General features: G+C 39.2%; 1 protein-coding gene across 4 annotated transcripts; it reads right to left on the minus strand.

Moving 5' to 3' along the window:
* Positions 1 to 545: 545 nt before the first annotated feature.
* Positions 546 to 14847, minus strand: LOC149263524 (putative pentatricopeptide repeat-containing protein At3g13770, mitochondrial). 4 transcript variants are annotated; one of them, XR_016259279.1, is made up of 3 exons: positions 12426 to 14847; positions 1034 to 1281; positions 546 to 661 (listed from the first exon to the last, which is right to left on the minus strand). XR_016259279.1 is itself a non-coding variant. In XM_089426470.1 (2 exons), exons 1-2 carry the CDS (start codon positions 14724 to 14726, stop codon positions 1171 to 1173), a joined length of 2412 nt encoding a protein of 803 aa, XP_089282596.1. In that variant the 5' UTR covers positions 14727 to 14847; the 3' UTR covers positions 877 to 1170. The 4 variants fall into 4 exon arrangements, 2 of the variants coding, with proteins under 2 accessions (XP_089282596.1, XP_089282600.1); XR_016259280.1 differs by lacking the exons at positions 546 to 661; positions 12426 to 14847 and adding an exon at positions 4005 to 4068 and having other exon boundaries at positions 874 to 1281; XM_089426470.1 differs by lacking the exon at positions 546 to 661 and having other exon boundaries at positions 877 to 1281.
* Between the last annotated feature and the right edge of the window lie 2596 nt (positions 14848 to 17443).

The following is a 17443-nucleotide window of genomic DNA, read 5'->3' on the forward strand; positions in this document are numbered from 1 at the left end:
AGGTTGTTCTACAAGAAGTTCTACAGGAATGGCCAAAAGAGGATTTTAGAGGATTGATGGAGAAAAATGGTGGGGAAGTGGAAATGAAGAATGGATAAGGTTGTTAAAAGGTGTGGGACTTGGTAAATGAAGCTCATGAGTGATGAAGATGGTTGGATTTGTTCAAGTTGGAGAAAGCAATGTTGCACAAAAATATAGAAATTAGGGCAAATTGGGAAAGTGTGGCGAATGAAGGGAAGGAATCTTGGATTAGAGGCTGGAACATGTTGGATGATGGAGGAAGGGTAGGTAGAAATGTATTACAGGTACTCTGCACACTATTTTCCAAAATTGATCGAACAAAGACTAGAAAAACCAGAGATCTATCTATTTTGACCTAGAAACCAGAAACATGATGAACAGAAGTTTATAGACAGGAAATCATGCAAGATAGTTATGGAAACTAAACAAGAACAGATCTAAACATGTAAGTACAACCGGTATCAACTTTTTCAACTCAAAATCTAACACTAGCAATTGCATTGAAAGGCAAAAATAGTGTTTTTGTAGCAGTAAGTATGCCTTGGTCTTAGCTCATGGTTCCAAGGAGGGAGAAATGAGATCAATGATTGCTTGATGGCCTTTTTGCAGATCTTTTCTGTTACCAAACTGCCAAATCAACCTGAAGCATAAAAAGCTATTTTAATCATCAAAAGAAACCTAAGTAACAAAGCAAGATCTTAACCTAAATAACAGAAATTATTCTATAAATGCAAGGAAAACACATAAAAATACACAAAGGAGGTACTGACACTTGGGTTGGGCCCAACCCCAAGAGCTACAGCCAACTAAGAAATCTCAGAGCTGGTGCAAAGCGAAATTCATCTCCATTACCCAAAAAATAATAGTCATGTCACAAAACTGTTTACAAGAAGAGCTCGAAAATGAGCTGAAATGCAGAGCTGCACTCAAGTGCAAAAAACCACTGTTCAATAGCTAAACTATCAAGGCTTGAAGCCTTCCTACTTACGCAACACAAGGACTCTCAACATACCTCCTTAACTTTAGGAGCTTGGCTGTTCAAAACTGCAGTTAATCAGCCACTCCACAAAACCTGCTCCGCTGCCCCTTGAAATCATCTTCGGTGGGTTGTTGAACTCCGAGCTGATGGTGGAGAACTCGAGGAAAGGGTCACTTAGTGCAGGAGACATCCCTCCTACATATCCTCAGCCTTGTTCCTTCATATTTGGTTGTCAACTTGCTCATAAATGCCTGATCTTGGTCCAAAAGACGTTCAAAAATCTGCAATAAGCACGTAGTAAATTTTGTGGTCAAGTGACTATTCTCATTCATTCAATTAACATAAATATATTCAAAAGCATACATAAAACTATGAAGAATGGTGGATTAATCGAGAATAATAGGCAAAATGAGCCCATAAAGTTACCAATTTTTGGGGCTCATCAGAAATGTCAATATGAATTTTTTGAATTAGCAAAATCCTAAGTTGGTATGCTTATATACCAAATGTTATGAACCATGCACCTTAAAATTGATAAGCAACTAATAGTTATAGTCCACTTTGAGGGGACAACCTCCATTTGCAATGAATAGAATGTATAAACCTAAGATTTGATGATCCTAAGACTAGGTCTCTTTGGTATATATAGGAGACAAATGACACAATTATAATGAAAGGGTACAATGAAAGCTTTTAGCCTACATTAATAATATAACAATATAAATGTAATAACTCAATATCTACGACTTAATAAGGAGTTTTAGGGTTAACATGGCGCTTGTCGCGGCTTAATACTTCAACTCTTCACTAAAGTTACAAATTTGACCATTCTAGAGTCTTCTTAGTCCACACATGACTAGCCCCTTTTGCATAAGTAACGAGGGTTGATGTAGCATCCTCTCAAACTATGGTGGTCCAATCGAAAGGTCAACTTCCACAAGGCCTAACTTTTGCATACGAACTCCAACTGACATCTTTCTTGCACTGTTGAAAAGGTATTTGACTATAGAAGAGTACTCAGGGTTATGGTACAAGAAATGGATTTCAGATCCCAAAAACTTCATTTAATATCTCAAAATGGCCCCAGATGGTTTCAGACCCCATTTCTCCAAACTAGGACCCACAGATAAAAATGACTCTACAAGTTGATTCCTTTAATTTTCCGACTCTAAAAACATTGAGATAGATGAAAAATAATATAATGATCAAATCTGGATCATCGAGAACCCTCCAACCAAGTAGCTAGGTGAGTCATTCGGACATATGCTTGAACCTCCTCCAATTCACTGATAAAATAGTCTTTCAAAAATGAATTGATCATGTCCTCTATGTAAATCCCCAATTTCTAAAAAAGCTACCATAAAATCTTCCTTTTTTCTTGTTGGGCACAACTTGGTCAACCAACTTGAATAATGGGTCTCTATTTCAAAATAATGCATAGATGGATTTCATAAATTGACTCCAAGTGATGTATCCCCCATATAATTTAATATGGCATTGCTACCATTATCATAATTTTTAATCCAAGTATAATACCCCTACCCCAAGTCTGGTTATCATTGGTAATGCCTTGGATGGAGAAGTAGTGTTCCATCTAGGAAACCCAATTTGTGTGGTCATAACCATCAAATATGTTCAAATCTACTTTGGTAAGCCAATGGCACTGCTAGTGCAGACTATTGTGAAAGTGTGGCCTTGAGCAAGGTCCATCTTTGTTGGATTATTGAACCCATTCCTCTTGCTCTAGCAAATGTGGGAACTACCCAACTGTGTGTAGGATGGAAATGCTAGAATGTAAATGCCTATTAGTGCAAGTAATATCTGCTCTCATACTATTGAAATTTGATTTCATGCTACCAAACTTTGTTTATGGTTTGTGTATCTTAGAAATGCATTGGTCAATCTTAAAAACATTGTCTTTGATGCCAAAGACATGGTTTCCCAAGTTAGTAAGGTTGTTCGCCATGGCCACGTTTCTAGTGGTTGCCATTTGACCTTTGGGTTCATCAACTAACTACCTAATAGACCTTATTGAATGAAAATTACATCGTATGTTAATTGTAAACCCTTAAATAACCCCAAAGAGGAAGGTTAATCACTAGCCATAAGTAACCCCAAAGGAGAAAGATGATAGCAAGGTGATTTTGGGAAAATGATTAGAGTAAGATCCTATAAGAAAGTAATTGTTAAACAATTAGTAAAACCATAGGACAAAGTCCTTTAAAACAGATGAAGATGAAGAGGAGATTGGAGATGAGATGGAGTACCGCAGATTTTATATTCATAAAATCAATTCCAAAAGACCACAAGATAAACAAAAAATAACAGTGAATAATATCATTCAAGAAACCACTTTTATAGGATTTACCATAGTCCTCATAACCCGCAAGATCAAATCATAATGGATTAATAAAATTGATGCGAGCACATCAAAGTGCAGATTCCCGAACTACAGGATAAATGAAATATCCAAAGCATATATCATGAGAATAGTCATGCAAGCACATTGAATGCCATGAATAATAATCGTTTTGCGTTTAAGACAGGATACATGCGCTGAACTTCTGCACATTTTTGTTTCTTGCATTGGATCTGAGCTGTCCTAAAAGATGTCGTGGGAGTGGTCCTCTTGAATTTCACTAAGGTGTGGCTGATCAGCTCCTTGGCAGGACGCGAGCTTATGCAGCTCTGCCTCTATTTTCTATTAGATCCACTCTTAATTCAAAAAGCAATGGAAGCAATTAAAGAATTTCAAAGTTCCGAGGAGCCTCTAGGAAAACTTCCCGATTGTCCTAAAATAGAATGCAAGACCCTTTACTTGTGGATTGGATCGAGCAAAATGCCAAACCGGGACATTTGGCAACGAACCCACTTAATCATCCTTTTTTCCTGTCGCAAGTTGACAATTGCTTGTGGGAGTAGAACACAAAAACTTTACTTGTGGATTGGACCGTTAACCAAAATAGCTAGTCTAGCAAGAAATCAACTTCATTACTCCTTTTACCTGTAGAATTTCTGATCACGGCTAGACAACCACTTGTGAGAATAGAATGTGAGGCCTTTCAGTCTGTTGGCATTATGATTCAGGTGTTGTCCTTGATGGCAAACCCATTCAGGTGATAAATCAAGAAGGACGCAGGAAATATGTTCAGCAAGTGCGTCCCCGCAGATATACCATACAGAACCCGCGTCCAGGGACGCAGGCCAGCCGTTCAGGAGGTGCGTCCGCCCAGTGCACACTTTTCAAGGCAGAGAAAAGCACGTGGGGGTTTCTTGTGTGGTATCTAGCCGACGGTTTTGTGTTTCTATGGTGTCGGCTCGTGGTTTTGTTCCATGTTTTGGGGAGAAGCTTGCCTATATAAAGCAAAGGAGTTCATTTGGATTAAGTATCATCTTGGTTGAATATCTTTTGGTGAGATCTAGTCCAGATCTATGAAGGCGAATCTTCTAATGAACTGTGATCTCTATGGCGCATGATCAGATCTGTGGATCTGAGTGTTTGGGTTGGTTCTGAAGTCCTCATATCTTTTATATCTGAAGGGACGCAGGTTCAGTGAAGGGAAAGTGCGCCGGGACGCAGTACAGTAAAGGCTCAGGTGCGTCTCTGAGGCAAAGGACGCGGCGCGACTGTGTTATTGGGTGCGTCTCTGAAGCAAAAGACGCGGCGCGATAGTGTTTCTGGGTGCGTCGGTCGCAGCAAAGCATAGAGGAACAGTGCGTCGGCACGCAGAACAGTGGAAGGTAGACTGCGTCCAGTCGCAGGTCACAGAAAGAAAATATGCGTCCCTGTCTTAAGATGATCTGTTGACTGTATATTTCTGTTCATAAGGTGTTCTGGGTTATTTCTGTAATTACTGATCTGATATCTGTAGTGGACTGTATCTGTTGTATACTTGTTGATCATTTGATTCTTCATAAAAAGAAGTAGGGGGTTGTAGCTCCCTTCCAGGAGAGACTGGAAAACGAGAGAGAGTTGTAGCTCTCTGCAGGTTGCAGCCTGCATGCTGGTAAAGGACGGCACCAGTACAAAATCATTGTAAAAAGAATTTCTTGAAAGAAGATAGAGACATATTGCAGCAGGTGGTTTTCTCCCGCATTGGGTTTCCACCTTACATCTTGTGTTCTTTGGTGTGACTGTCTATTTTCTTTATTCATGCTCATTATTTTATGGTACTGATATGCAAGAATAATTCAAAAGATCAAATAAGGAAGATTTGGTAAATTGCTTGATAATACTGATTCACCCCCCCTCTCAGTATTATTTCCAACAATTGGTATCAGAGCAGGTCCTTCAGAAAAGCTTGATCGCTTGAAGGTAGATCGTTCATCATGAGCAACTACGAGAGAGAAGCATCAATCAGGCCACCAGTTTTTGATGGGACAAACTTCAATTATTGGAAGGTAAGAGTTACTGCATATCTTCAATCTCTTGGTACAGAAGTTTGGAACATTGTAGAATCAGGCTATGCCTTTCCTTCAGCTACTCCTACAGATCCAGCTGAGAAAAAGCAGTATGAAACAAATGCAAAAGCAGTCAGTACTCTATTAGGAAGTATATCTCAAACAGAGTTCATGAAGGTCATGCACTTCAAATCAGCAAAAGAGATATGGGACAAAATGATCACTAGCTATGAAGGAGATGAACAGGTAAAAGAAGCTAAACTTCAAACTCTCAGGATTCAATATGAGACTCTCAAGATGTATAATGATGAAAGTGTGGCTAATTATTTTCTTCGGGTAGATGAGATTGTTAATTGTATGAAAAATTTGGGTGAAGAAATAAAAGAGACTATAGTAGTTCAAAAGATTCTAAGATCTTTATCCCCCAAGTTTGAATCTAAAGTATCTGCAGTAGAAGAAAAGGAAAATCTCCGTGTTCTCACTATGTCTCAGCTGCATGGAATTCTAACTGCTTATGAAATGAGAAAGGGAGGTTCATCAGACAGAAGGGAAGCTGCTTTTAAAGCATCAGGCAAAGAAGATCACTATGAAGCAAGTCATGTTCCAGAAGAAGAGGAAGAAGAATCAAATTTTGTCAGAAATCTTCAAAGAGGTTCTGGAAGGTTCAGAGGTAAGCTACCTTTCAAATGTTTTGCTTGTGGAAGAGTAGGTCATTATGCTGCAAAATGCCCTTATAAGGATAAAGGAAAGGAACCAGTTAGATGGAACAAGAAACAAAGTGCAAATAAGAAAAGCTACTACACCCATGAAGATAGTAATGGCTTATCAAACAGTGATGAAGATGAACAAGGTAATAAATATAGGTTGTTAATGGCATTTGAAGATGATGATTATGAGGATGCTGTAGATGTGGATAACCTTTATGATGAAATTACTAGACTCAAGAGATGCATAGAAGAAAAGAACATGATTATTGATACTCTACAATTCCAAATTGATGAAAAGGAAAAACATCTTGAAAAATTAGAAGGAGAAATTGTTGGTCTTAGAAAAGAAATTGAGAAAACAAAAACTATTAATCTCAAGTTTGTCAAAGGATCTGAAACTTTGGATGAGATTATCAGTGTGCAGCGCTCTCCTCTAAATAAGACAGGTTTGGGCTATAATGGAGAAACTTCTCAAGCATCCACTTCAAAAAGTTATCTTGATGCAGCAAGAAGAAATGAGCAAGAGCACAAGGAAGATCATCAGGTAAAGCAGGGACAAACGTCAAACAGAAACTATCAGGGGCAATCCAGTTTAAGAGTGAACAAAAGCCACAACCAGCCACAGGTAAAATCTTCCCAATTTGGTTCAAGAATAGATGAAAATAGAAATTACAATCAGTTGGCTGGTAGATTCAATAATCGCAGAAACTTCTTCAATGGACAATGCTTTTCTTGCCATAACTTTGGTCACAAAGCAGCTCAATGTGTTGCGTATAAAACAATCATGACTAGGGAAGCTCAAAAGCAAAGAAGTAAGACAGGGATTACAAAAAGGACCTACAACAATTTTTCAGCTCTTGAAAATGAAGTTGAATGCTCTATTTGCAATAATTTTGGACATGAAGATTTTGAATGCAGAAGCAGGTTTCCGGAAAGAAAGGTACAAGAACAAAAAAGAGAACAAACCTCAGGCACCAAAACATGGAAAATAAAGGAACCTCAAACAGAAAGATGTGGGATAGCATTCTATGCAGAAGGACAAGAAAATCTATGGTACATTGACAGTGGATGTTCAAAGCATATGACAGGTGATAAAGAAAAACTTGAATCTTATTCTAATTTAGAAAAGGGAAAGAAAGTCTCTTTTGGAAATGATACTCCTGCAACTATAAAAGGAAAAGGTATTGCTCCTTTAAAAGAAGATGTTAAGGCTGGAAATGTTTTGTTTGTTGATGGACTAAAGCATAATCTTCTAAGTGTAAGCCAGATGTGTGATCAAAGAACCGAGGTTATATTCAGATCAAATGGGTGTCTTGTTCGTGATCTTGATACAGGTAAAACAGTTCTCAAAGGTAAAAGAACTCCAAATAATCTATACATATTTGATGAAGGACAACAACAATGCTATCTAAGCAAGGATGAAGAGCACTGGTTATGGCATCGAAGGTTGGGACATCTAAGCTTCTCACAAATAAGGAAAGCTTGCAAATATCAGGCAGTTCGCGATCTTCCAGATATCAAAATTCCTGACAACACCATATGCAGATCATGTCAGTTTGGAAAACAAACCAGAACTAACTTTCCAGAGAAAGAAGGATCAGCCAGCATGCCCCTTGAGCTAGTACATACAGATGTATGTGGACCATTCAGAAAAAGAACACCTAGAGGAGAGGAATACTTGATATTATTTATTGACGATTTCTCCAGGTTTGTTTGGTTAGGTCTTATGAAGCACAAAGATGAAGCATTCGAAAAATTCAAAACCTTCAAAGCCTTGGCTGAAAATGAATCAGGTCACAAAATTAAGTGTCTCAGATCTGACAGAGGTGGGGAATTTACTTCAAATGAATTTTTCGATTTCTGTGATGAACATGGGATAAGGAGAGAATTTTCTACAGCTAGAACTCCTCAGCAAAATGGAGTAGTGGAAAGAATGAACAGAACAATCCAGCAAATGGCTCGTGCTATGCTTGATGAATCAGGAACTCCTGCAACCTTCTGGGGTGACGCTGCACATGCGGCAGTTATTATTCTCAACAAGACAAATGTCCGAGTGAACAGCACTCAAACTCCTCATGAGCTCTGGAGTGGTAAAACTCCTTCGGTAAAGCACTTCAAAATCTTTGGGAGCAAATGCTATATCAAGAATACTGAGGAGCAACTTGGCAAACTTGATCCTAGAGCAGATGAAGGAATTCTTCTTGGCTACTCTCCACATAACAAAGCATACAAATGCTACAATAAAAGACTTGGCAGAATTGTTGACAGCATTGATGTAGTGGTTGATGAGAAGGGATACATTCCTAGGCAAATACATCGTGAAGACATTGAAGAAGATGAAAGCTACCCTCAAAGACAGAATGATGAAGAAGAAGAACCGCAAGAACAATCTCAAGAAGGACCTCACGAAGAAGCAGAAGAAAGAACAAGAATAGAAGAAAAGACTCCATCCAGATATGTTCAAAAGAACCATCCAGAATCTCAGATCATAGGACAAAAAGAAGCAGGTATACAAACTAGAAGAACAGTTGCAGAAGCTTCAAGTTATTTGGCATTACTCTCCTCTACTGAACCACAAAATGTGAAAGAGGCATGCAAAGATGAATGTTGGGTGAAAGCAATGGATGAAGAACTTGAGCAAATCGAAAAGAACAACACTTGGGAGCTGGTTCCTAGACCAAAGGATAAGAATGTTATCGGAACAAAATGGGTTTTCAAAAATAAATTGAATGAAAATGGAGAAGTAATTAGAAACAAAGCCAGACTTGTTTGTAAAGGGTATGCACAGCAAGAAGGAATAGACTTTGAAGAAACTTTTGCTCCTGTTGCAAGACTTGAGGCCATCCGAATGTTTCTTGCTCTCTCAAGTTGTCAGAACTTCAAAGTATTTCAAATGGATGTGAAATCAGCCTTTTTGAATGGAGACTTGGAAGAAGAAGTGTACATTGAACAGCCAGATGGGTTCATTCTTAGAAATGATCCAAATCTTGTATGCCGATTGAAAAAGGCTCTCTATGGTCTCAAACAAGCTCTAAGGGCTTGGTACTACCGGTTGGACAAATATCTTCATCAACAAGGTTTCTTAAAAGGTTCAGCAGATAGCAATCTGTATATAAAAGTTGAAAATGACAAATTGCTAATACTTGTTGTGTATGTAGATGACATTATTTTTGGCAGCAATGAAGAAGCTATGAGTCAAAGCTTTGCCTCGGTCATGCAGAAAGAATTTGAGATGTCCTTGCTAGGAGAACTGACATACTTCCTTGGTTTGCAAATCCAACAAAAGAAAGGAGGAATCCTTTTATCTCAAACCAAGTATCTCAAGCAGATTTTGAAGAAATATGGCATGGAAGATGCAAAACCAGTATGTACACCCATGGTCACAGGATGTAGTCTCAGTGCAAATGACGAATCTGCAGCAGTACATCAACCAACCTACAGATCTATGATTGGAAGCCTTCTATATTTGACAGGTACCCGACCAGACATCATGCATGCAGTTGGAATAGTTGGAAGGTTTCAGGCAAATCCAAAGGAGACTCATCTTCAAGCAGTGAAGAGAATCTTCAAATATCTTCAAGGGACTCAAAATTATGGCCTATGGTATCCTAGAGATACAGATCTCACTCTTCATGCTTATACAGATGCAGATTGGGCCGGAAGCGTGGATGACAGGAAAAGCACAAGTGGTGGTGCATTCTTTATGGGTCCCAGACTGGTATCTTGGTTCAGCAAGAAACAGAGTTCAATTGCCTTGTCTACAGCTGAAGCGGAATATGTTGCTGCTGCATCTTGTTGCACCCAACTCCTTTGGATGATGCAGAATTTGCAGGATTATCAAATCATTTGTACTCCTCCAATCCCTATCTTATGTGACAACACAAGTGCAATCAGCATCTCAAAGAATCCGGTTATGCATTCAAAAACCAAGCACATACCAATCAAGTACCATTTTCTCCGGGAACAAGTACTTGAACAGAAGGTCAAGTTGGAGTATGTTCCTTCTAAGGAACAAGTTGCTGATATTTTCACCAAACCGTTGCCCAGGGACACTTTTGAATACCTCAGGCAAAAGCTGGGGGTTGTTGATGCATCATCTTACTGTTGATCATCTTTCTATTGGTGGTATAGGCTCAGGGGGAGCACATAATGCATTGTTGGCATTATGGAGAAGGAGATCTTGGAAATAGCTGCAATATGTCTCTATCTCCTTCATGATGGATTTCTGGTTACAGATCTGGAGATGCATGAGCATAGGGGGAGCATACCCTTTGCCCTTGATGTCAAAGGGGGAGAGTGAAACTGAAGATTATGTGGTTGCCATCAAGTCCAAAGGGGGAGATTGTTGGCATTATGATTCAGGTGTTGTCCTTGATGGCAAACCCATTCAGGTGATAAATCAAGAAGGACGCAGGAAATATGTTCAGCAAGTGCGTCCCCGCAGATATACCATACAGAACCCGCGTCCAGAGACGCAGGCCAGCCGTTCAGGAGGTGCGTCCGCCCAGTGCACACTTTTCAAGGCAGAGAAAAGCACGTGGGGGTTTCTTGTGTGGTATCTAGCCGACGGTTTTGTGTTTCTATGGTGTCGGCTCGTGGTTTTGTTCCATGTTTTGGGGAGAAGCTTGCCTATATAAAGCAAAGGAGTTCATTTGGATTAAGTATCATCTTGGTTGAATATCTTTTGGTGAGATCTAGTCCAGATCTATGAAGGCGAATCTTCTAATGAACTGTGATCTCTATGGCGCATGATCAGATCTGTGGATCTGAGTGTTTGGGTTGGTTCTGAAGTCCTCATATCTTTTATATCTGAAGGGACGCAGGTTCAGTGAAGGGAAAGTGCGCCGGGACGCAGTACAGTAAAGGCTCAGGTGCGTCTCTGAGGCAAAGGACGCGGCGCGACTGTGTTATTGGGTGCGTCTCTGAAGCAAAAGACGCGGCGCGATAGTGTTTCTGGGTGCGTCGGTCGCAGCAAAGCATAGAGGAACAGTGCGTCGGCACGCAGAACAGTGGAAGGTAGACTGCGTCCAGTCGCAGGTCACAGAAAGAAAATATGCGTCCCTGTCTTAAGATGATCTGTTGACTGTATATTTCTGTTCATAAGGTGTTCTGGGTTATTTCTGTAATTACTGATCTGATATTTGTAGTGGACTGTATCTGTTGTATACTTGTTGATCATTTGATTCTTCATAAAAAGAAGTAGGGGGTTGTAGCTCCCTTCCAGGAGAGACTGGAAAACGAGAGAGAGTTGTAGCTCTCTGCAGGTTGCAGCCTGCATGCTGGTAAAGGACTGCACCAGTACAAAATCATTGTAAAAAGAATTTCTTGAAAGAAGATAGAGACATATTGCAGCAGGTGGTTTTCTCCCGCATTGGGTTTCCACCTTACATCTTGTGTTCTTTGGTGTGACTGTCTATTTTCTTTATTCATGCTCATTATTTTATGGTACTGATATGCAAGAATAATTCAAAAGATCAAATAAGGAAGATTTGGTAAATTGCTTGATAATACTGATTCACCCCCCCTCTCAGTATTATTTCCAACACAGTCATGGATTGGATCCTTAACCAAAAGGCCAAACTGGGCCGTTTAGAGAGAAACCAATCCAGAAGCAAAAGAATAGCTTTTAAGCTCCATTGAATTTTCAAGGACTGGCTAAACTTATTGCTCCTATTCTCAGCACTGTTAATCTGATTTATGTCCTTTTACTGCCCTGCGGGTTTAGTCAAGCTAAGACTTCTCTGATTGTGATCCATCTCTTTGGAAGTGTGAAACTTACCATCCTTGCGTAGCATTTGAGACCACAAATTCAACTGATCTCAATTCATGATCTTTAATTCAATATATGAGATCCTGTTATGCCTTATTCTAAAGGGCTTAATGGACCCTAGACAGATATTTAGTTGGAACGTGTTGCAACGAGACTTTAATGCCCCATGAAACCTCCACGGTAACCAGAAGGTGATCACTCTTCTGGTACCTCATAGTTCTGGTGCTTCAAGACAGAATGTAGATATAACCCAAGAACGTTTAGGTGAAGCTGAACCTTATGTTTCTCCAAGCAGGAACCCTACAGTCACATCAAGAATGAGAACCTTAAAAACCTTAAGGAACACTCTGCCCAGGGTCACATACCACCCCAGGACTTAACATACATTATTAGTGCATATCAAGGTCCTCACTGCCAGGCTCCAAGTTATAACCTTAAGAAGATTAAGGTCTTTACATCTAGTTGGGACGGAAGATTTCTTTCAGTGCTTTGCTTAGTTGAATTAATCTCACCAATAGTCATGACAACAACACAGTCCATTACTGACATGATGGAAACGGCTGGTATCTCTTATGATAATTTCTCGATCAACGATCTTGGAGATGAGCTTAGTAGCAGTGTGACAGTCCCCACACACACGGAGATTCTTGATAATCCGGATAGGTGTCGCTGGGCATGTATTAATGAGCCCAAAAGCAATGGCTAGCCTCTCACTGTGACCACATAGAACATGCTCCTTCTCCTCCTCTTCTACATCATGCAGAACAAACTTCGTGTCAGGAACATATCCTGCCTGCTTGATTTTTCCAGCCAAGCTCTCTAGCATTGTAATAATCTGTTCCATTTGTGGGTGGGAACTGTCTCCCACATTGAATACATGCACCCTGCTTTTAACAACAATCCAGCTGCAACCTGGGATCTTTTTTAACTCTTTGTCTTTCATCATATTTCTCACCCAAGCTACATCAGCCCACCTGCCAGCTCGAGCATAGATGTTTGACATCAGCACATAATTTCCAACATTTTCAGGTTCTAACTCAAAAAGGACTCTAGCTACCTGTTCTCCTAGCCCAACATTATGATGGCTTCTGCAAGCACCAAGCAAGATCCCCAACAAAGTAGCATTTCGCTCAAATGGCATATCTTTAATAAGGGCATAGGCTTCATCCAGATTGCCAGCACGACCAAGAAGGTTGACCATGCAGGCATAATGCTCCACATGAGGAATGAGGTGAAATTCATAACACATAGAGTTAAAGTATTGCCAGCCGTCTTTCACTCTACCTGCATTGTCGCATGCAGAGAGAAGGCCAACAAAGGTGACATGGTCCGGGTTCATGCCTTCTTGTTGCATTTGATTAAAGAGCTTGAGGGAATCATCAACATGTCCATGAAGAGCATGCCCTACAATTATAGCATTCCATGACACCACATCTCTTTGAGAGCTTTTTTTGAAAACTTGGCATGCATCTTCTAAACTGCCACATTTAGCATACATGTCTATCAGGGCATTCATCACAAACAAATCTGACTCGAAACCAATTCGGACTGCATAACAATGGATCTCCTGTCCTTGCTCTAATGCAGCTATTGGAGTGCAAGCCGGGAGAAGGCTTGTGATTGTGATGCAGTTCGGTTTTATGTGGGCCTGTTGCATTTGTCGAAAGAATTTCAAAGCCTCATCCCCATGCCCATTCTGCACATATGCAGCAATCAGGCCGTTCCATGTGATCGCATCTGAATCTATGCCCATTGATTGCATTTCTGCAATAAGTTTCAAGGCCTCCTCCCCTTGCCCATTCCGGGCATAACCCACTATCATGCCATTCCATGTAACCAAATTGGGCTTTATGCCAGCCATTTGCATTTGACTAAAGAGCTTCAAAGTTTGATCATAATCACCACCCTCGGCATTCCCTTTAATCATAATGTTCCATGTAATCACATCTGGTTTAATCCCTGCTAATTGCATATGACCAAAGAGTTCCATAGCCTCCTCCCTCCGACCGCTCTGCACATAGCCATCAATAGCCAAGGTCCAAGAGATCACGTCAGGTTTAACCCCTACAACTTCCATTTGCTGAAACACTTTCACTGCGTTCTCCAACTGCCTCTCCCGGACATACCCCGCAATCACCGCATTCCACGCAGTTACATTGGGCACCATGCCAGCAAACTGCATTTCACTGAATAGTTTGAAGGCCTCATCAGTGTGCCTATTTTGGGCATATCCAGCAATCATGGCGCTCCATGAGATCAAATCTCTTTGAGGCATTTTGTCAAACACTAAGCGTGCATCCTCCACCTGATGGCATTTGGCATACATATCTACAAGACCACCAGCCACAAACACATCCAACTCAAACCCACTTCTGATTACATAACCATGGATCCTCTTTCCCCGTTCAATATGCATCAAACCAGCACAGGCCCTAAGAGCACAGGGAACAATGAAATTGTCAGGCTTCGCACCTGTCTGTTCCATTTGGTTAAAGAGCTCTAAAGCCTTTTCACAGTGCCCATGTCTGGCATATCCTCCAATTATAGCAGTCCATGAAAATGTATTTGGTCTGGGTATTCTCTCGAAGACAAGGCGTGCATTTAGCAGACTTCCGCATTTGGCATACAAGTTGACAAGCTTCGTACTAAGATTGACGTTTTCATAAACATTAGGACCGTTGAGGAGCATGTGAGCATGGATTCGCTTACCATGCTCTAAGTCCTTGGTGTTGGCACAGAATTGCAAGAGGGAAGCATAAGTATTATGGTCCAATGGAACTTGCTGTTGAACAACTTCCAGAACGCTCATAACCTCCCTCAACCTCCCTTCACTGCATAGCCTCTTCATGTTTTCATTACCGTTGCTGCCATGGCAACTGTCCCTCACATTTTGAACTCTTTTATGTGTTATGATTAGTGATTTGAATTCTCGGTATTTTCAAGTAAATCCGTTTTAAAGAAGCGATTCCCAAAATATTGGGAAAAAAATTAAAGGAGTTGTTATTACTGGACTTATTGAATCTATATAGTGAAAAAACTAGTTTAAATAATACAAATCAAGATTTGATCTCAATTTTTTTTCTGGGAGATTTTGACACCAGAAAGTCCAAAAAATCAAACTAAAAACAACTCCTAAATTAAATATTTTGTAAAATGTTAAAATAAAGTTATATTTTCGAATTTAAGAAAGCTTCTTGTATGTGGTTCAACTCCTAAATTAAATATGGTAAAATGCTAAAATAAAGTTATATTTTCGAATTTAGGCAGGCTTCTTGTATGTGGTTCACGGTCAGGAAAATGAGAGCCAGATCTTGGCAGCAATAAATAGCTATAATAAAGACAACTAAATTAAATATTGTAAAATGTTAAAATAAAGTTATATTTTTTAATTTAGGCAGGCTGGTTCATGGTCAAGAAAATGAGAGCCAGATCTTGGCACTAATAAAATTATAATTATAATAAACAATTACTTTTTGAAAAATATTATTTTAATAAATAAGATCAAATTACATTAAATAAAATAAATATTAAGTTATGGTTCGATATATAATCAAATAATTGGATTAAAATAAAAATTAAAAATTTAAAGTTAAACTTAAAACAAAGAATTAAGGCCCTAATAATTAATGGAGTCAAGACCCTCATAATAAATTATTTTATTTTATTTTGAAAATCAATAAAATATAAAAATTCCAAAAATAGATAATGAAAGTATAATAAAAAAGAAAAAATAGTCAAAATTAGTAAAAACCCTGAATAAAAACAAAAAAATAAAATAGTTAAAAATAAATAAGGATAAATAAAATGAGATAAAATGTAACATATATATATATATATAAACGCAATAAAAAAAAGAGAAATTAAAAATGAAAAGAAATATAAATTCAATAAAGTTAAAATTATTAAGTTAAATTAAATTAAATTAAGAAGACACGGCAAAGACCCAACATCTGTGAATTTTCTAATCAGCGTCTCTATTAAGATTTATAGGCCTTCTTTCAATTTCAAGGGCTTCCTTGAATTTTCGATGATGGAAATGACTAATCCTAGCAATGACCTAGGCCTCATCAATGCATATGTGATGTTTAGACTTTTTTGCGTGTTCTGCCAAAGCAGAGGAGTGGGTCCTGCCATGCTTGATGTTAGTAGCGTGCTCATGAATCCTTTGATTAATTGAGTGAACAGTCTCACCTATGCAGGGAGTCCTACAAGAACACGAGATAACGTAAACACCTTTCATATTTTTAGGGCCCACCAGGTCTTTTATAGATCTTAAGGAGCTCTGTATGGTATTTAAAAGTCTAAAGGTTAAAGGAACCTTATGCTTCCTTAAGATCCTCACAATCTTGTCTGTGGTCCCTTGGATAAATGGGAGATGCACCCCTGAAAATCGATCCTTGGGTTCCTTTTTAATCTTAGGACCTTTGTCAGCTTTGAGGAAAGCCTTAATACATTGGTGCTTACTGTACCCATTATTATAGAAAACAGTAAGGAGATGATATTTCTCATAATTAAGATGGTATTCATCATAAACTTTTAAAGCTTTAATTGCTAAAGTGTTGAGAACGCCAAGCTTTTGAGTCGAGAAGTGATGAGATTTAGCATGAAGATATTGCTCTCTGTGAGTTTTCTCACGAAATACCTAATGAGAAAAAGAACCATCATCCTTCCTTGAAAGGAGGACGTTGAGGAAAAGCAAACTACTATTGCTTTCATATTCCACGGTGAACTTTATGGACCTAGACTGGTTGTTAAGATTATGGAAAAAAGGGTCCATCTTTTCCTCACCATTGGACCAAATGACACAAGTGTCGTCTACAAACCTCTTCCACATCTTAGGAAGAAAACTAGCAGAGACCAAGCCCTTTGATTCAAAGTCCTCCATGGCTAGATTAGCCACCATAGGGGAGAGGGGGGAACCCATGGAAACACCACAAGTTTGTTCATAGAATTCACCATCAAAAGTGAAGAAAGTAGAGGTGAGACAAATCTCAATTAATCTAGCCGTATCAAGATTCGTAATATGCTTGATGACTTCAATGGCCTCATTGATAGGGATGTTAGTGTAGAGGGAGACAAAATCGAAACTCACAAGCATGTCATCAGGATCAAGTTTAATACCCTTTAACTCATTGACAAACACTGAGGAGTCCTTGACAAAGGAATCTGTAAGGCCAACAAGGGGCTCAAGCTTCTGGGCTAAATACTTAGCAAGAAGATAGATCAACCCTCTTACAGTGTTGACAATGGATCTCAGGGGAGCCTCTTCCTTATGAATCTTTGGAAGGCCATAGATTCTGGGGGTAAGAGGGCTACTTTCGATAAGTTTATGACTAAAATGGGTAACCGAGCTACCAGATTTTATAGCAAGAGCCACATTTTTGGAGATCTTCTTTAAAGGATCCTTACTAAACTTCCCGTAGCTACCACTATTACAAATGTGGTCCAACATTTTCTTTCGGTGATCCTCTTTATCTAAATAACCACAACACCACCATTGTCGGCTTTGAAAACAACAATATCTCTGTTATTGTTTAACGACTTGAGAGCATCAAACTCAGGTTT

Source organism: Pinus tabuliformis, chromosome 6 (genome assembly GCF_031772625.1).
Source record: "Pinus tabuliformis cultivar Carrire ecotype Pingquan chromosome 6, CPIR1, whole genome shotgun sequence".
Lineage (NCBI taxonomy): Eukaryota > Viridiplantae > Streptophyta > Pinopsida > Pinales > Pinaceae > Pinus > Pinus tabuliformis.